Here is a 21,328-nt window from a genome sequence, read left to right on the forward strand (position 1 = left end):
TATTTCTGAAGATATATCCTTTTAATACCAATTACAGACTATCATCACAGAAGATATCAATGTATTTTGGCATTTCATCTTTGAGTTATCACAATTTGAAAAGTGTTGAAAAGCATGTACATGTATGTGTCATTAACGTCAAATTTAGGGTGTTTACGACCATTTTGGAATGCGCAAATCAGCCCCTAAACATTCCGGTAGCAAAATTTCTCAAGTAACACTTGAAAATATGGGTAAATGTCTATCAAAACACAGAAATTGGTCCCCCTCCTCGATGGGACGGGAGGTGATCCGTGACCTTGAACTTGGCATCTTTTGAAAAAAATCCAACTTTGAGGGCGCCCTACAGGAAAACGACACACACTCTTGGGTCAATTTTTTGTAATTCTGTTGAGTATATGAAAGTCCATAAATGTGCATAATATTTGGTTCTAAGCTAATTTAGTTTTGGATTTATGATCCTCCAAACATGCTTCTGAAATCATTGACACGGATGCTTAACACCATTTTCGGTGACCTCGTGTGCGAAATCCGGTTGACAGGTCCGCGCTACAGTATACTCTGCATGTTTAGACCAAAAAGTTCTTCCAATTTACTTAAAATGAAGACTGTAATCAATCAAACTTTGCTGCAGTAGTCAATCAAAAATAGGCAATTTTATTTAAAATAATTTCTTTGAGTTCGCATTGGTTGCTATGGGAGGCCGTATCTTAGCAACCATTTGACCTTGGGGCAAAATATTTCAGATTTTTCCGTCAGACACTTGGGGCAACATTTGGTGCGAGTTTAAAGAAAATCGAAGAGGGTCGGGTGACAAATTGTCTGAAAATTGGTTGATTTGATATGGATTGACCCATGTTTTTTCTCAAAATGTACAAAAAAGCAACAAAAATTAATCCCAAATCCTCAACAAAATACGAATATCAACTGAAAAAAACACGATCTCACTTTGCAACAACAATCATGACCATCAACACATCGTAACTACACTCGAGCCTCTCCATCACTCGATCGTATCCAAATTAGTTTACACTTACGTCCACATAGAAGGCAGAATCCGGCCGTTTGTTGCTGCCCTCTACGTTCGGTCATAATATAATGATCATGGTGATTCATCAAATCCAAAATAGCGGATATTCGGAAGTCGTCGACTGCTCAAACGATGTCCGAAAAGTCCCCAAATCAGCGATAGAATCCCATTTAACAATAAAATAATGCTAATAATATGAAAGGTGAGAATATATTCATGTTGATTATGTTTCCCTAAATATTTTATGAGCTCAAATCTCTTCGATTAATATGGATTTTAAAGCGATGATAGTACATTGGTAGATGCAAATTTTGAGCAGCGCTAGCATTTTGACATCGCTACTCGTTGCGTATTAGTTTTCTATGTAAACGGAATTGTCAATTTTTCTTGTACACTAAGTCTATGGGGAAACAGAATTTCCGTTTTCAGACATGCTGAAACGAAATTTGAGATTTCCTGAAACGGAAAAGGCAATTTTTAGAAATGGAAAATCACTGTCCCTAGATTTACATTCACACAAAGTCACAAACATAGCTAAAATTTACATAATTAACTTTAATTTCATGTCATCAAAATGATGATAATTGCATGGAATAAGTAATCATATGTTATAGAACCATACTATTTTAATACTGTACATGTATCTGTTAATGGAAATGCACACACGTAGCTTGTCCACTCATACATATCTGAACTTTCAAAGATTCTGGCTCATGTCGCCCCCACATTTGCCTCATTGCAAATGAGCTGCCTTTCATATATAACTACCCTTAAAAAAAATCATGTTCGAGATGGGGATTTGTAACCTTATGGTTTCCCTGTAGAGTATTTGTAATGTGGGAAGAAGATAGTAGCTCCATGATTTTATCTAATATATGATTGAGGCATACACATTGTAAATAGTAGAATTGGATAATGAAAGGGACATTTTAATTGGTTCATTACAGACAAGCTTTACTGAAAGTGGTAAAATACATATCTTTTTTTCAAAGGATTCTGCCATTCTGGCAAGCATAAGTCATTTGCCATTTATTTTTTTCTTGCACAAGTACATGTACACATGTACATTGTAAATATGTATTGAATCGAATCAATATTTTCAATTAATGGGAAATTGCGAATAAATTTTCACACTGCTTCTCCATCCTCAATCCTCTAAATCTGTCTGTCTTTTTTTCTATCTCTGTCTGTCTCTGTTTTTGCCTCTGTCTTTCTGTCTCTTTCTTTTTATCTTTCTCTTTTTTTCTGTCTATCTTTCTATTTCTGTCTCTGTTTTTGCCAAGGCCTTACTTTCTGTCTCTGGCTTTCTTAGCCTCTGCCTTTCTATCTCTGCCTGTATTTGCCTCTGTCCTTCTGTTTCTGTCTGTATGTCTTTCTCTGTTTGTCTCTCTGTCTTTGCCTCTGTCAATGTCTCTCTGTTTGTCTCTGTGTCTCAACTTGCCTGCCTGTCTGTCTCTCTGTCTCTTTCTCTGATTCACCTATCTTATGGAAATACAGTATGCATTTCATTCACTGAGATCTATGTCTGTGTGAATACTTTAATTGAAAGCTACATGAAGGAGAAGGGAAAGGATCTAAATTTGATTGGATTGCATAATGTATAGTAGTGGATGGATATGAGCTCTAACCAGATGGAAGGAGGGATTCTAGTGGGTTCATTTCCACTATAGTCGGGTGTCCATCTGTACAGATGACTGCCTGCCTACCTACCAATTGCCCCTAGTACACAGTCAATCAGTGTTTCTACATACATGTACACCTGTAGGATAGGCATGGTATTTCCTTCTTTCAACCCTATAGCAGAAGAATATTCTGTACAGCTATGTATCTCAAATTCATTTCGTATTCTGTTTCCTCTTTCTGAAAGCTGGAAATATGACATTCTTTACTTGTCAATAGTGAATAAAAGTCATGTGACCTTTGAAGATCATGACCTTTAATCACAACCATTGTTTCATTCATTTAGCATCGTTGCAGCAACAATACAAAATACATAGGCCCGTATTCTGAAGTCGGGTTCAACTTAGACCACGGTCTAACTCTGTGCTAAAATTATGGGAGCCAAAAGTTAAACAATTTTGTTTATATTGTATATTTCTTATGTGTACTTGTTTGTTTCCTTTTGCTTTAATAGTGAAGAAAAAATATTTAAGTTATCATTCCCAGACAATTATGAACGGTTTTGGTGTCATATGGGTTAATATATTGATTGTGTACTGTTTAGGGATTTGTGCTCCAATTGGCTCTCCATAGTTACACCACAACTTTAAACCAGGGTTTGATTTAAACCCAAGTTCAGAATAAGGGCCATTGACTTAAATTCTGACAAAGAGAATGTTAACATGATTACTGGAAAGTATGTTGTCTTGGTCATTTCAGTTATTAACTGTAGGTTTAGTTTATAATGCAAAACATTCTCCCTCAACTTGTGTCACAACCAAAAAAAATTAAATGAGTGGAACTATGGAATTAGATGTGTTTGGTTCTAACTGTGCAGAGTTGGACTAGGTATGCCCTCTTGTGCTGAGATCCTGAAAAAGTGAATGTAATAAAGACTCATGTGAAAAATATTGATTTCAGAAATTATGATCTGGGGCCTGTAACACAAAGCTTAGCAATCATCATACAACATCTTTTTGTTATGATTGATTGCATTGACTACAATATCCTACATGTAAGTACTTGTGACAAACAAGCGTACAATTACTCGCTAGAATTGGTGTTACGGGAATGTTTCCTGTTACATTCAAATCAGGGCAGTTTCTATTTAAAGGTCAAGTCCACCTCAGAAAAATGTTGATTTGAATCAATAGAGAAAAATCAGACAAGCACAATGCTGAAGATTTCATCAAAATCGGATGTAAAATAAGAAAGTTATGACATTTCAAAGTTTCGCTTATTTTTAACAAAAAAGTTATATGAACGAGCCAGTTACGTCCAAATGAGAGAGTTGATGATGTCACTCACTATTTCTTTTGTTTTTTATTGTTTGAATTATACAATATTTCAATTTTTACTAATTTGGCGATTAGGACCTCCTTGCCTGAAGCACAAATGTTAAAATAATGGAATTCCACGTGTTCAGGGAGGAATGAAAATTTATTTCACATGACAATGAGAAAATAAAAATATTTCATATTTCAAACAATAAAAAACAAAAGAAATAGTGAGTGAATGACATCATCGACTCTCTCATTTGGATGTAGCTGGCACGTTCATATAACTGTTCTTGTGAAATGAAGCGAAACTTTGAAATGTCATAACTTTCTTATTTTACATCCGATTTTGATGAAATTTTCAGTGTTATGCCTGTTAAATTTTTCTCATTTTATTCAAATCAAGTTTTTGTTGGAGTGGACTTGTCCTTTAAATAGTACTGTGTTCTGCGGATAGGATTAACATACATTATTAAACTTAAGAAATGAATTGGACTGACAGCAGAATTGTTGGTGTATTCTCGCCTAATTACAACCATATTAAAGTATCAACTGTTTATCAAGGATAAACATCAGTTGCATACATGTAGATGATGAGTATTTTGAATGATCTTGATCATACTTCTCAAAACAGTGGATTGTTAATGAAGAAAAATTCTCTTCAAACTCTGGCTTGCATTGTAAAGTGTGTGAGTGAGAGTGGATTGCCATAGTCTTTTCCATGAAAATGGTCCTCACGGTGTGTCCTATAAATCGCAACAGGTGTTTGTTATGGCTAGACACATGGTCTCTAAGTGACAGGAAGTCAATGCTTTAATTATGCATTGCTTCCCTTGGTGAAAGGGGGTGGGGCTTCACATATTTCGGAGCATCAGACATATGGTATATATATGCAGGTATTTCTCCAAATTTGTTTCACTGTGTAGCATGCAGTATGAACATGTATCCTTGCTTCCCTGCATGGCTATATGTAAGACATGTGACATGTACTTTGTGTACAATATATTTACTGTACTTACAAATCCTGCATATTAGTCCACTTGTACATGAACATGTACATGTATGTAAACTGTAAGCCTGTATTCAATTCTTTCCATTCTTACAGATGCAGTCCACCAGGGCGTATTGAGATATTTTTTAACAAAAGTTTCTTTCCTTTGATTTGGTGATATTTAATAGTTGTTCACAGTAGGGTACAAGAAAATGCAATCCCATACGCATGTACATGTAGGCCGCCTAATAAAAGCTTCCATGTGAGATTCTGGGCTCATGTTTCTGAGTTTATAAAATGGAGAGACCTTGCATATTTTGTTCATGACAGCCCCCAAAACCTGCCAGATATTGTTAAAAAAATACCAGCATTGTGCATACAGTGTAAATTTGAAGTACAGTGCTATATGTATAACCATTGACCTACATGTACAATACTGTACAATCTACAATATGCCTAAATGATAAGTTTATCAATCACTGTTGGGCTATTAATAGGGCCCAGGAGAAGATATTTGAATGGATTTAATTGAAAACAGGCTTTGCATTAGAAATATAGACTATCCATTTACCGAAATAGTATTCATTTTATTGATTCAAGGGCACAAAATTGATTTCATTGAGGAAAAGATGGGAAAATATGTGGTGGTTAGGAAGTTGAGGTATCCTGTATAAGTCCAAAGGGCAAGTAGAAAAGACCACACAGTATGAAATTTTCTTGTGTTCCAAAAGTACATTAAGGGTGTTTATGCTTCCATTGCGAGGACAGAATCAGCGTTTTGAATCGACGATTCAAAACGCTGATCGTAAATGTGGTTCTGGGAGTGCTGTTTATGCTTAACTGTCCAGAGGCGAAATCACGATCTCCAGCTGGCTTCACAGGAAAGCGAGGTCAAATTGGGCGCGCCTTTTTTCGAAAGTTAATTTCCGAGTGTTGTTATTACGTGGAGATAACATGGAGCAATGCGACAGTATTTGCCCGCGGATTTTATCTCACCGGAAGCATGTACCAAATGACGTCATTTAAACACGTTTACGATCGTGGTTCTGTTTATACTTCCCCAGAAAGCCTGATTCTGGTCAAACGACATTTACAAACGCACTTTTTTGTGAGTTTACGATCGGCGTTTTGAAACAGCGTTTAAATGAAAGTAAGCATTGACGCAACCGCGTTTTGGAAACGCTGATTCTGGCCTGAAAAGTTGAAGCATAAACATGGCCTTGGTTTATCATCAACATGAATGAAAATGATGAACCATCCCAGCTGAATATAAGTCTATGAAATGCTGAAAGTACACTGTATCAACATGAATGAATGTTTGCTTTGAGGAAGGGGGGGGGATGTTGCTACAATGCACTTGGGAAATGGTGGGAAAATTGTTGCTCCAATCTTGTACACATATCCCATAATGCACATTCAAGTCTATGGAATGCCAAAAGTACACACTATCAACATGAATGAATGTGAACCATATTTTCCAATTTGCTTTGAGGAAGGGAGGGGGTGCTACAATGCACTTGGGAAATGGTGGGAAAATTATTTCTCCAATCTTGTACACATATCCCATAATGCACATTCAAGTCTATGGAATGGTTTGTCCTATATAGTATGAGGTTATACGGTGTCAAGGTCACTGGCACAGAGTAGTGCTTTATCCAGACATCCTAGTCTTTATTCAAGACTCTACCCTTACCATTTTACAGTCTTGGTTTTATCTGTCTGGATTGCGATAATTGTGCTTTGTGTTTTGGCTGTTTTTTATTTTAACATGGATATTTCAATGAGATAAACAAAAAATGATCACACTTGGAAATGTCTTTCATTAAAGAGAAATGTCAGTAGTTGCAGTAAACACTGATTTCATGAGAAAGTCTGTAAAACCAGGCTTAATTGTCAGTACATGTATATCATCAAGGATCTAGATCTGGTACAGTTACATAAACTGAACTTTGTGAAATCTTGACATCTACGCTGAAAAACGTTCACACTGAAGATCACCAACACAGATAGGCACACGTGGGACAGTATTATTATTGCTGGAATAAAGACCCGACGGAAGTGACCGAATCCGCGCTTATTTTGCTTATTTCTCAGCAATTACACAATTTCTCCCAGAATCCCATGGCACATATTTTTTATTCATACAAACAGACTCTTGGGTGGTCATATTAGATTCTGTAAAAAGTCATTTTGAGATCGTTACCAAAACTGGAATTTATCTTTAAAAAAGAAATATCATGAAGTGCTGGGCGAATTTGCCCTTGAGGTACCAGAAAGAGCCATGTAAAATCCCACAGGGGTCTGATGTAAATTGTAATTCAATGTAAATTGTAATTCAAGCTCCTACATGTAAATTCAAGCAGGTTCACATTTTCAAACCTACACATTATACATGATTTTTAGCGCCATACTATTACTACACAATGCACTGTACATGGATAAATTCTTAGCTGAATAAAATAATATATTACTACAGTGTACCAGCCACATAGTGCTGTCTTCTCCCACAAACCAAAAGCCATCATAAGTGCACACATCGTATACTGCACTGTTAATACACTGTGTGCAGAGACACTGTAGTGTAGATGAGATCTAGGGCAAAATCAAATCAATTTGCCAAAATTCCTAAAATTGGCAGAAAGTACAAACACGATGACAAAGTCATTTGGACAGGGACTTTTTTTCTGCACACTGTAGATATCATTCAGTGTGGCAAGTGCATAATTCATTGCATTTCACTCTTTGGTGGTATCGTTTCAAACTGGGAAATCCCACACTGGCTATGTTTTTTGCCCTTTATTTTAAAGGTCTACCAGTACAATGTATATTTCATATGAATACGTGTACTTATAAAAAACTCAGATTGATACATGTCTACAGTAGTCCTGTGACTCCTGTAGAAAAAGGAATTCAGCGGGCCAATACCGTTGTCTTTGCAGTATTGTATTTTACCTACATGTACATGTAAAAGGGTTGACAAGACAAATTCCTCCCATTTTACACAGAGCTCAAATCACTTCATGTATGAAAATATAGCAGGAGTACATGTAGGCCTATATAAGAAGAAGAAAAAAGACTTTACAATGTCTTTATAACATTGTGTACATGTACGTAGTGTTACATGTATTATGAGTATAATGAAGACCTATCGATTGAAAAGTGCCCCACAATCTACATGTTCATGTAGCATATGGAGGTAGTCGATGTCTTGTTGTACATGTACACTTGATACAAATTAGGTACCAGTATTTAATTGTCCCACATGTATGAATACACACCAGGGGGGGGGGGTGATTGTTTCCAAGGATTACCGACAGTACATGCACTGTTGGACTTTACCTGAATTTAAAGTTGTACGTAGTTTATATACCCACATTACTTATGCTTTATAGGCCCTACATGTTGTAAGTTGTAAAAGAACATTTAACATGAATGCCTTCATGGAGTGTGCCAGTATGCAGTGATATGCATGTGCCTTATTCTTTGTGGAACACCCCCCTCCCCCTTCCCAAAAAATATTTTCTTTTTTTTTTTTGGAGGGGGGGGGGGACTACTACCATTTTGATCTTTTAAGTGTTATAATGTATTCTTAACACATACATGTAGCCTGTTCATATTACACGATGTCTGTGTAAAGGTGCATGTACAAAATTTTGTTTGGTCCACTTTTCTGACCATTCAGCCTGTATGCTCTCTGATTTTTCTTACCTATTAATAAACATGATAGTAATAAGTACAAATCAGATGCACAACAACAGTTCAGACAACCTGGTACACAAGTCTAACTCCATGAGATAATCATTTTGACAAACATTTGTTCAATAAAGCTGTGTAGCCTGTATCATTCCTGTATGGATTATGTTTTATTGGCTCAGCTCCACTATGACATTAGAGGCTGTTCACACTAGGCCCTAGTTCACACTACACACACAAAACACGATTCAGAAATTGAAACTATTCTCACAATTTGATCCACACAAGAATTGTGAACCCAGTCACAGTAAGAAAAAAAACTGTTTTTCTTCTCTCTTTAATACAGTCTAACCCAAAATATTTGCCACCATTGTAGAGTGAAGACTAGTAGCCACAAAAAATGTTGCCCATTTTTAAGGATTATAATATAAAAACCTGTCTATAAATGCCATTTTTCCTGTTTCCATATTGGGTAGCCTAGCAGGTGTGACTGAACATTGTTCATATGAGTTGGACATCCCATACAATTTGGACATTTGATGAGCTGTGATACTAGTGCTTGTTTCTCACTTGCATCAATGTGACGAATAAGAAATGAATCGTGATTCACATCATTCTAATTTCCTACTGTGAAATCCCCATGTATGTGCATGCCAAACCACTAACATTCCTTGCAATCATGTTTCATGTGCACATATGTTATATCATTGATATCTTTATCAGATGTACATGTATGATCATGAGTGAAATTCCAGAATATTTTATATTAATTTCAGTTGTATGCCCGGGGGGGGGGGGGGGCAACTCATGAATGTTTACACAATGTTTATGAAAGATGAATATTTAAATTATGTTATTCATTGCTTTGACGAGCAATTTCTCAAGACCAAAAGATCACACCAGTATTCTCTTATTTTCAAAAATAAGAATCAGCTTTTATTTCATTTTTTCAGTGTCTGCCCTATGAGATGGGACGGGATACAATAAAAATGTATTTCACATCTTTTTGCACTCTTTTGTCGTATATAGAGTGGATGAAAGTGTTGCCTTCTTTCAAAAGTCATGGGAACATTATCCCCTTCATTTTCTCTTAATTATATTAACTACCTTGGATCTGAATTTATTACTTAATATTCAAGACAAACTCATTTTCTGGAAAGTGAACTCTAATTATAATCATTTATGGTAATATTTGTAGTAACCTCATTACCTGTGATATTTCAGTGACATTTGTTGCCATCTTGACATTTTACATAGAGTAGTGTCATTGATTTTTTTTTTCTGAGCATCTGAAATGAAAATGCCGTAATGGTATGCAGAGTTCTGACTATTGTTTGCCTCTGATTGTGTGACATCCTTGGTACATGTATATATATGCACAAGCTGCTAAGTTAAGGCATGGCGGCACTGACCATTAACAAAATCATCATGTCTACATTGTCAAGCAACTTCAGAATAAAACATACAGCCACAGACTGACAGCATGCCATGATGTTCTGTAAAATCTTTACTGAGTAATGTCACCACTGCACTGAATGCCACTGATAATGTTATGTTCGGGGATCAAAATATTGAAACATGTCCATAAATAATTGAGATTATAGTTGGATTACTACTCTTTGCCTTTATAAACGAATGCGAGTCAAAGGCATGTTGGAAATGATTGTAGAAGTAGAGTATACATGTACAGCATTGCATGTATACATGTAATATCCCTGCATGTTTACATGTAATATCCCTGCATGTTTACATGTACATGTATGCAAAGGGTACTTGATGTTTTACATGTATTTATCATTTTCCTCCTTGACTATAGCATAGTATGCATGTGTACATGTACATGTATGAAGCTAAGAAGTATGTTAAACATGGAATGTAACTGAACATGCACATTGAGTTCTTTCCCCTGTAATGTGTATTACATGTAGTTCTTTCTGATTGCTCTGTGTTTATTAGGCGATGTATGTAGGTTAATTATATTTCATTGCTGTGTTAATTCTGCTTCAGGCATATGCCACAGTGCTGTGCATGTACAGTGCGTGTGAAGTACTCTCGTTAGAAACACGCATTTGGGGGAAAGTTGGTTGAACTTAGTCTAAAACAAATGTACTTGTATCAGGTATTTTCTTTCAGTTTTTTCCTTTTGAATATGATTTTAAGGTATATAATTAAAATTCAGTCATGTTTGGAAAGAGAAATGTGCCTCTTGACATTCCTGTAATTGAAAGTACAAGAGGCAGTGAATAAAAAAAAGGTCTAATTATCTTAGAATTATGTTTGTTAATTGATTAATGTAAGTGAGACAAGATATTCCTAGTGACCATCTGTTTGATATGCTGTGTATAGTACAGCTAGGGGATGATTATGAGACCACTTTAAGTACAACTAAGATTCTGTACATGTATTAGTCTCTGACTTGAATATATGTTAATCTTTAGATAGTTGTGTCATCATGCGAAAATGGATTCCTCTGAAAATATTTGTTTGTTGTTATTTTGGAATAGAAACGATCTGCATATTGAAGGAGGAGAGTGTCTTCCAATCTAGCTTGCAAATTGAAGATTCCCCATAGAAACTACAGCAAGAGTTTTCAAACTTCCATAACTTGCTTATTTCGATGAAACTTGTTTTAAATTGGTCCTCTCATTTTACTCTTTCCAATATGATTGCTTCTCTTCTTGGGTTTTGGTTTCCTTCAAGTACAACTAAGATTCTGTACATGTATTTGTATATGACTCGAATATGTGTTCATCTTTTGATAGTTGTTTCATCATGCGGAATGGATTCCTCTGAAAATTTTGTTTCATATCTTTGTTTCTTTGTTGTAATCTTAGAATAGAAATGATCTGCATTTGAAGGAGGAGAGTGTCTTCCGCTCTTGCTTGTGCAGGAGGCTACTCTAAAACATTTTGATTACATTGTTGTTGCAGGTTACAAGTTGCTGGTGTTGCCGGAGCGGTTGCTTCCTCTGCTGATCCTGTTGCTGCAAGAAGAGGAGAGGATGATAAGATGATACAAGAGACTAATGAAGAAGGAGAGAGTCTGCTGTCTCTGGCATGCTCGGGAGGCTACTTTGAACTTGCTCATGTAAGTAATAGGACGGAGGGCTATGAATCTTCACAGAGGCCCTTTTCAAAGAGCGATGTAATCAATTGCGACTAAAAAAGAAAAAATCGAAATTGCTTCTTTATTTTCAGCCAATCCACTATGTGCATTTAGGAGCTGTGCTTGAATTGTTTTAGATGATATTAAAGGCAATTTTCTTCTGCAGTGGGTTTTAGGTGCTGCTCTCAACCTGGGTTAGGGGATGGGTACCTGGGGGCCGTTTCATGAAGCTGTTCGAAGTTAAGAGTGACTTTAAGAATGACCGGTGAATCTTATGCGTTAAATTAGGGCCAATGAATATACAATTTACAACAATATACAATATACAAGAAAGGATCACCAATCGTTCTTAAATTTGCTCTTAACTTACGAACAGCTTTATGAAGCATCCACCTGGAAGGAATTCATTCCTTGAAATGCAGAGTATTTCCAGGTGAGATGGTAACAAACATGACGAGATAATTTAAAGAATTATGTGAACTTGAGCCAGGGGATCACCTAAATAAGTTAGATTCCTTGTCTAGAGTTTCTCCACATTGGCTGTTGCCTAGATAGAATGAATTAATGTCATAAATATAAATAAGTTTTTTAAAATCAAACTTTGAAATAAACCTTCATTGCAACGTAGTTGTCAAGTTCATCAAACAATTCAAATTTGAATGTTCTTAGATTCATAGGCCCATATTTTGAAGTCATGTTTAACTTATAGACTAGGGTCTAACTCTGCAAAAATTATGGGGAGCCAAACATTCAAAAATTCTGTTTATATTGTATATTTCTTTCGTTTACTATTTTGTTTCCTTTTGCTTTCATAATGAGGAAAAATACTTCAGTTATCATTCCAAGAAAATTACAAACAGTTCGGGTGTGATATGAGTTATAAATTGCTTGTGTACTGATGGGGATTTGTGCTCCAATTGGCTCTCCATAGTTAAACCACAACTTTAAACCAGGCTTTAATTTAAACCTGAGTTCAGAATATAGGCCATAGTGTCAAACAAATACCACAAATCATTGCCATTTTCCTCCAAAATTGCCCAGTTTTCTATCACTAAATGATATTTCTCTGACCTCAGGTGCTGCTTAAGATGAATGCAAACGTTGAGGATCGTGGTAGTAAAGGAGACTGTACCCCGTTGATGGAAGCGGCTAGTGCTGGCCATGTGGATATCGTCAAGCTTCTCCTAGAGTACGGTGCTGACGCCAATGCCCAATCCAGTGCAGGTGAGTCTTTCACAAAGCAACTCATCGAGTGATTTTCCTCTGATATCTGTTATAAGCTATTGAAATACTTGCATCTGATTCCCACGTATCAGGCATCTGACTTGCATCTTGTATGGTACCTGGATTTAAAGTCAAGTAGGTGTTTCTTGATAATACAGGGTTTTTACTGGAAATATATGTAGTCTGGAAAACTTAGGAGGGTTATGATAGAAAAAGGAATATTAAAGGAAAATCGTAGCTCAAATCCTAAGCCTGTACTGGACTAGAATTGATCCCCGAATAGCCTTCTTTGAGTGACTTTAATATTTCTTTCTCATCACCATTAGGTAATACCCCATTGATGTATGCCTGTAACGGTGGACACGAGGAGATCGTCAAGATCCTTCTAGATCAAGGTGCAAACATTGAAGATCATAATGAGAACGGCCACACCCCCCTGATGGAAGCAGCCAGCAGCGGCCATGTCAACATCGCCAAGATCCTCCTAGAGAAAGGCGCTGGTATCAACACGCATTCCAATGAATTCAAAGAGAGCGCGCTTACCCTGGCATGTTATAAAGGTAAGAATTGCTGAAGATTGCTACTATGGCACATACTCTCAACTTGGGTTTATAATAATAATAATAATAGGGTAATTCCATAAAATTTGTAATCTGACCCCCTATAGGTGGGACCTTCATGAAATTTTCTGTCTCTGATTTCTTGTTCTTTTGACAGTCTGTAATGTTCTCAAAGGACCATGACTTGGTCAGTTTATGAAGTGAAGTAAGACTTGAGAAAAATGGGGGTCTTATGTACAAAAAGGTTGATCATTTTATGGAATTGCCCAATAGTAATAATACATAACATTTATAAGGCGCTTACTACGGGTGTTTCTAAGCACACTGTGTTCTGTTTATGGTTTGAACTTGAGAAAAAAAGAAAAGGATACAACTTAATCAAAATTGGTGTGCACCTCCAATTGACAGACCAACAACTGTGAATCATCTATTAAACAGAGGCATCTTGAACTGACCACCAGACTTGGCATTATGAACCAAGATTTACAGTTGTGGTTTAACTATGGATAACCAACTGACACAAATCTTTAATAGTACCAGTTAAAGATATCTTATTTGACAAACAAATTATCCATAACTATCAGGAAATAATAACCAAAATTGTTTTCTTTACCACTGAAGCATGAGGAAAGAGCAAAATCAACATAAAGAAAAAAACTTATGACAATTTTAGCTTCTCATAATTTTAGCAGAGTTGGAACATCGTCTAAGTTAAACGAAACTTCAGATTATGGGTCTATATATCTATGTTTAAAAAGATTTGGATGTCATGTGGTGTGTTTTGACCAGTCACGGTGCTTGAAGTATTACACCTGTGGTATAAAGGAATCCCATATAGTTCCGTACTTGAATCAAACAGGAAGTATTAAAATTCCTCTTCCTGTGAAAGTTATCATTTGATGGAAGGAAGTGGCAGTATACATACAAATATATATAAAGTAAATTAGTGTTCAAAATGAAAATAAGGGGGTAATGCCCCCCCCCCTCCCATTCAAATTTATTTTGGTATATTAGATGAAGAAATATTAGAAGAGTAACACAGTAATATTTGAACAATAAAGAGGATTATCTAGGATTTTACCTCATGATTTAACCAAGTAGAAAATGTGTAAACTCTTCCTGTTATAAAAGGAACTTAATTGGGGAAAAGAATTGAAGTCCTCATAAATATGTTCCTATTTCTCTAAAAATAGATAATTTGTAGGATATCAAGAACCAATATTTTTTTATCTTGGAAAAGAGTATTATTTATCATTGCTTCTTGTTTGGTTTTTTTTTTATAAGATGTCAGTAAGTATATTCATGAGGCTTTGTTACCCCCTCCTCACTGAAAAGAGCATGAAAAATTAATTTATTTAATGAATTTCATAATTATATCTTATCTAAATGAATTAACTGCGGATGCTTCTTAGTTCTACTTTGAACAGTAAATATAGTCATATCTTTTACAAAAGCTCCCTTCCTCTCTTCCATTTTATATTCCTTTTCAGGTAATTAGACAGGATGTTAAAAGTAGGAAGTTTTCAGTCTATTTTAAGAATGCACTCTTGGAGGGGTAAAAAATGTGGTTTTATGAGAGCGGAATTAGATGTATGTTTCAAAGAGGAACCCCGGGGGAAAATTTTCTTAGACTAATGAAAAGTCTGCAGGAAGCCGATGTATTAATTGAAAGAACTGGCAGTTGGTGTTATTGTTTCAGTTATCAGCAAACACGTTTAACTTCATCACAAATTACATTGTGCCTGCTTTTGTCTTGCCTGCATAGCAGAGCGAGACTATAGGCGCCGCTTTTCAGACGGCGATGGCAGCGGCGTCAACATCAAGTCTTAACTGAAGGTTAAGTTTTTGGAATGTCATCATAATTTAGAAAGTATATGGGCCTAGTTCATGATACTTGGACATAAAGGCAATCAAGATTTACTGAACATCCTGCCTGAGTTTCAGTTCACATGACCAAGGTCAAAGGTCATGTAGGGTCATTGAACTTTGGCCATATTGGGGGTATTTGCTGATTTCCAACATAACTTTGATTGTTTATGGATCTAGTTCCTGAAACTTGGACTTAAGAAGTAATCAAGTATTACTTAACACCCTGCCCAAGTTTCAGGTCACATGACCAAGGCTAAAGGTCATTTAAGGTTAAGTTTATTAAATATCATAACTCGGAAATTATAAGACATAAGAGTAATCAAGCGTGAATCAAAAAGTAGTTGAAAACAACTCTAAATTCCATCATTATATATTGAATTAATCTTCTTGTAATGAAAGTAGCATTGCAATGAAAACATCAAGCAATCACTTTAAACATTCTGACCCTTGACCTTCAGGTCATCTTGAGATGGTGAAGTTCCTGTTGGAGGCCGGTGCTGACCATGAGCACAAGACCGATGAGATGCATACTGCCCTCATGGAAGCCTCTATGGATGGACACGTAGAGGTAGCAAGACTTCTGCTTGATCACGGTGCCCAGGTAAGACATACCCCATTTATGTTCCCATGACCTTTGACCCTCGACTCAAACCGCTCACCAACACTTATCATCTTCATATTATTTTGAAGAACTAAAAACCCTGATCACAGCCACCTGTTTTCATAGAAATCAAGCAATGAATTTCTTGTGGAATAAATATTTGGTCACCAAATAGAAATGAGGTTTTAATTAATTTCATGACCCTTATTTGCATACATCATACATATACATTGGCAGATGTATAGTTGCAGGAATTCGATGATTGTCAAGAGGTGTATGGAGATCCTAAATAGAATTGATGAATTGGCCAAGCTGAATGTCAACTCTGGCCAGTTCTCACTTGTTTGATTACATGGCCTTTCAGTCAGAGTAACAAACATAATATTTTTCTTTCATTTCCATCCTTCAGGTGAACATGCCGGCTGATAGCTTTGAGTCGCCTTTGACATTGGCAGCTTGCGGAGGTCATGTCAAGCTTGCGTCCCTGCTGATAGAGAGGGGAGCCAACATCGAGGAGGTGAACGATGAGGGATATACCCCTCTTATGGAGGCTGCTAGGGAAGGACATGAGGAGATGGTGGCACTTCTTCTTGCTCAAGGTAAATTCAATATCATTCTATTGACAATGCACCAGGGCCACTTCTCACAGAACTACGATTGATCCAGTCAATCTCAACTCTATGGAAATCCATCAATGTCATCATTTTTTCTCCAGAAAATTTGCACAATGTCCTTTTGCGAACAAAGATAAGCACACTGAATTGTCAAGAACGCGATGAATGTATGAATATACACCATATCTAGAAAATATTTTTGAATAAACATGAACTTAAAGAGAAATGCCAGTAGTTGCAACAAACACTGATTTCATGAGAAAGTCTGTAAAACCAGGCTTAATTGTCAGTATATCATCGAGGATCTAGATCTGGTACAGTTACATAAACTGAACTTTGTAAAATCTTGAAATCTACGCTGAAAAATATTCACACTGAAGATCACCAACACAGATAGGCACACGTGGGACAGTGTATTATCATTGCTGGAATAAAGACCCGACGGAAGTGACCAAATCTGCGCTTATTTTGCTTATTTCTCAGCAATTACACAATTTCTTCCAGAATCCTTTGGCACATATTTTTTATTCATACAAACAGACACTTGGGTGGTCATTATATTAGATTCTGTAAATAGTCATTTTGAGATCGTTACCAATACTGGAATTTATCTTTAATATGTGGATGTTTCTGGCTTTCCATAGTTGTGGTTGATCGGATCAATTGCAATTCTTTGTAAGATGAAGCACAGGTGGGTGTTTCATGGAGCTGTTTGCAAACTTACACATAAATGGAACACGTTCTTAAGATGCTAAGTCAGCTACATAAGGATATGTCAGTTAGCACAAGAAAGGAACACCACCCGTGCATGATGTTATTCGTGACTTACAAATTTAGTATGCATTATATCATGCTGTTCTGCCGGCCATTATGAAATACATTAATACGCAATATAGTGCAGCCCTGTGAGTGTTTTATTTATTGAAGTTTCTCGGAGAAGTTCATGGAAAGCCAGGGTAATGATTATCTCTTTCTGTTGTTGTTGGTTCAGGTGCAAACATCAATGCCCAGACTGAGGAGACCCAGGAGACGGCTCTGACGCTAGCCTGCTGCGGAGGCTTCCTAGAGGTTGCTAAGTTTCTCATCGAGGTTGGGGCAGACATTGAGCTTGGGTGCTCTACCCCTCTCATGGAGGCTGCACAGGAGGGACATGTCGATCTCGTCAAGTTCCTTCTAAGCAAAGGTAAGGCAAAGATACCATTCTTCAGGCATTTGCCTGAGTTCAGCCACTGACAACTTCCATTTCAGGCTTTTGGGGGCTTTATGAAATATCTTTTGTTATAAAATTCTCTTCCACAGAGTTTAGAAACCCAGACTTCAGTGACCGCCTTCAAGGGCAACCTGAAAACATACCTGTTTAAGAGTGTTTTTCGATAGACATTGACTTATTGTTTAGACATGTATTATATAGTTTTTGTTGTTCTGCTCTGAAGCGCCTTGAGCATCTAATCAAGAAGGAAAGAGCCGTGCACTACACAAATCTCATGTGTAATTATTATAAAAGTAATATTTGTCATTTTAATGTTTAGTGGTAAAATATAAATTTGTTCTTTTAATATTTTAAGTAACATATTATTGATAGTTGTGAGAGTTGAGACTGAGCTGATTTCAGCTATTTATTTTTCAGCTTTTTGTGTACTTTGTACAAGAGTATAGAAGCTATATCACTCAGACCTGTTATTATTATGGAGGTGCCGTAGCCGAGTGGTCAAAGGTACCCAACTACACACATTAAGGTCTGAGATTCGATTCCTGGTACATAACTCATGCCTTAGATCAGGGGTTATTTTATCTTCATGGCTCCTTTATCATATATCAAGTGAATGAAAATGCTGTAGGCATTATTGATACACCAATTCATGTATTTTCTTTGGAAAAAATATTGGCAATTTCTTAAAATGATCAACCTTTTTGTACGTTCGACCCCCAACTTTCTCAAGTCTTACTTCACTTCATAAACTGACCAAGTCATGGTCCTTTGAGAACATTACAGACTGTCAAAAGAACAAGAAATCAGAGACAGAAATTTTTTTGATGGTCACACATGTAGGCGGTCGGATGTTCATATTCATATATGTATTATCATTGATTATTTTGATTTCTTTGCTTGTTTAGGTGCTATTGTCCACGCTCAAACAGCGACGGGAGATACTGCCCTTACCTATGCCTGTGAGAATGGGCATACTGATGTGGCTGATGTACTCTTAGCGCATGGAGCAAACTTAGTAAGTTTATTCCCTTTTGATTGTAATTCAATTAATATTTGTAATTACTTTATTGTACAATTTTGTGACCAGTTATCGTACTCAACAGCATTTCATGTATTATACATCTTTATAGTAAACAACGGTACATGCTCATTGCTTGATTACACACCCTACAATGGGAAAAATGATTGAAAAAAAAATGAAAGTGTATTCCATTTTCTTCATTTATCAAGTTGATTTATTTTGTTTAATTATGAAAAATTTGTTAGGATGTGCATAAAATTCCAGATTACAACATTTATAATGAAAAACTGTTTGTTTCAAGACAAATCTAAGAATGGTGCTGAATAAAGACGGTAAGATTTCCCTGGCTTGCACTTATTAAGAGCAAAGGCAAGAATAAAAAGGAAACAATATCAGACAAATTGTAATGGAAGCTCAGATGTAGGGATTTAAAGAGATTCTGGGCCCGTAACGCAAAGCTTAGCAATGATCATAGAACATTTTTGTACAATTGATTGCATTGACTACAGTGTACAATTCATTGTGAAAATCAAGTATACGATTAATCGCTAACCTTTGTGTTACGGGACCTTGAGCTCCAATTGGTAATCAGATGGAAAGGGGAAGCCTGGCATATTAGGGTGATATAGGCCAATGGTATGAAATGCAAAGTTAGCTGAATAAAGTTCATATTTGATGTATGATATAATGTATTTAGTTATGGGTAGGTGATTGTATGAAGATAACCAAGAAAGCAACCCAAGGTTTACGGTTTCCCCATGAAACTTACAGGAACATCAAACTCTTGCCCTGCAGGAGCACGAATCCGAAGGGGGGCGTACACCACTCATGAAGGCAGCTAGGGCAGGACATCTTTGCACTGTGCAGTACCTCATCAGCAAGGGTCAGTTCACATTGACATTCTTATCATGGTTGATGATGATGGTGGTGGTGGTGGTGGTGGCGGTGATGATGATGATGATGATGATGATGATGGTGGTGGTGGTGGTGGTGATGATGATGATGATGATGGTGATGATGATGATGATGATGATGATGATGATGATGATGATGATGATGATGGTGATGGTGATGATGATGATGATGACGATGGTGGCGGTGGTGATGATGTTGATGGTGATGGTGATGATGATGACGACGATGATGATGATTTATTGAGTTGCAACTTTTCTAAAGAATTCTTTAATGGACTGTGTTTTCTGTGACAGGTGCGGATGTGAATAGGGCAACAACCAACAATGACCATACTGTGCTTTCTCTTGCTTGCGCTGGAGGTCATCTGAAGGTCGTTGAACTTCTTCTGGCCCACAATGCTGACCCCTCCCACAAACTCAAGGTTAGAGAATTTAAAAATAATCTCATGCAGACAAGAAGTAGATTTCATGTTAAAGGACAAGTCCGACCCAACAAAAAATTGGTTTTAATGAAAGTGAAATTTATTAAAGTGCACATGTTCTGGGAAGTATTTTATCAACATTTTTGCCTGACAAATCAGAAAAGTTTTTAGATCGGATATAATAGGACTTGTCGCTTATCCAACAAGTCCTTTTATGAAACGTTCCCCAAGTGGGGATTGAAACATCTCTTTTAAATTCAGGCCAATGGGTTTCTATGTGTTGTCAATATTTTCACCAAGAAAAAAAATTATTTAAATTTCCTTGTAAGTGATGTATTTTACTTAAAAGTTTCTTCAATTAGAAAAAACCTTGGATAATTGAATTTCTTTGTTAAAGCTCAGAGAGGCATTAATAACGAGTGATTAATTGTGATTTTCCAATGCATGGGTGTCGGATGGCTTGATGTTCATCCAGGCTTACACACTGACTCTCTTGCATTATGCATGAAGGAATAGCCTTATATTCAGGGTGTGTGCCTTGTGTCATTATTTCCACTTCACAACAAAGACAGTAATACAGTTACTACTACATATACCTTCTAGGCTTATCCTGTTGCTTTCAGATCATACTTAAAGCTCCAAATTTTTAGTTGCCAACTCTTTAGTTGAACATTTAGTGTCTTGTCTTCTCTGTTCCTCACATGCCATTTTGTTGGAGGTCGATGATGTTTCATCACAATTCTGTTGGTTTGCCCCTTTTTGTCATTTTTTTTCTGTACTGCTACTTGGTCACTTCTTCAAAGTATGTAGAAGACGAATCCATCTTCCTCTCTGTCTTTCTATCTCTCATCAAGTCATCAATCTTTCTCTTATTGCCATCCTTTGTGAATGGACTTCTTTTGGACCTTATGTTACCTATTCTCACTTCAGCTTGTCTCCTCCATCTCAACTCCTTATTCATTCCATTTTGCACTCCTTATCCTTATTATTTTTCTCCTCATCTTCTATCTTCTCCCCGTCATCTTCCTCTTCTTCGCCTCCTTGTGACTCTGTCTGACATTCTTTTCCTCATCTCTCTCTCTTCCTTTTCTCCTTATGCTTCTTTCCCTTTACATTCTCCTGTTCTTCACCTCTTGTC

At 36.6% G+C, this 21,328-nt stretch overlaps 1 protein-coding gene across 1 annotated transcript in view; it reads left to right on the top strand.

Annotated features, from left to right (window-relative positions):
* Nucleotides 1-21,328, top strand: part of LOC121432140 (ankyrin repeat domain-containing protein 17-like) — a 55,782-nt gene that overhangs the window by 10,118 nt on the left and 24,336 nt on the right. Inside the window, exons 4-12 of the mRNA XM_041629996.1 lie at nucleotides 11,581-11,737; nucleotides 12,832-12,979; nucleotides 13,306-13,539; nucleotides 15,867-16,009; nucleotides 16,419-16,608; nucleotides 17,615-17,806; nucleotides 18,739-18,848; nucleotides 19,626-19,737; nucleotides 20,063-20,190. Coding sequence (XP_041485930.1) covers nucleotides 11,581-11,737; nucleotides 12,832-12,979; nucleotides 13,306-13,539; nucleotides 15,867-16,009; nucleotides 16,419-16,608; nucleotides 17,615-17,806; nucleotides 18,739-18,848; nucleotides 19,626-19,737; nucleotides 20,063-20,190 — 1,414 coding nt within the window. The remainder of the gene's footprint in view (nucleotides 1-11,580; nucleotides 11,738-12,831; nucleotides 12,980-13,305; nucleotides 13,540-15,866; nucleotides 16,010-16,418; nucleotides 16,609-17,614; nucleotides 17,807-18,738; nucleotides 18,849-19,625; nucleotides 19,738-20,062; nucleotides 20,191-21,328) is intronic.

This window comes from Lytechinus variegatus, chromosome 18 (genome assembly GCF_018143015.1).
Source record: "Lytechinus variegatus isolate NC3 chromosome 18, Lvar_3.0, whole genome shotgun sequence".
Lineage (NCBI taxonomy): Eukaryota > Metazoa > Echinodermata > Echinoidea > Temnopleuroida > Toxopneustidae > Lytechinus > Lytechinus variegatus.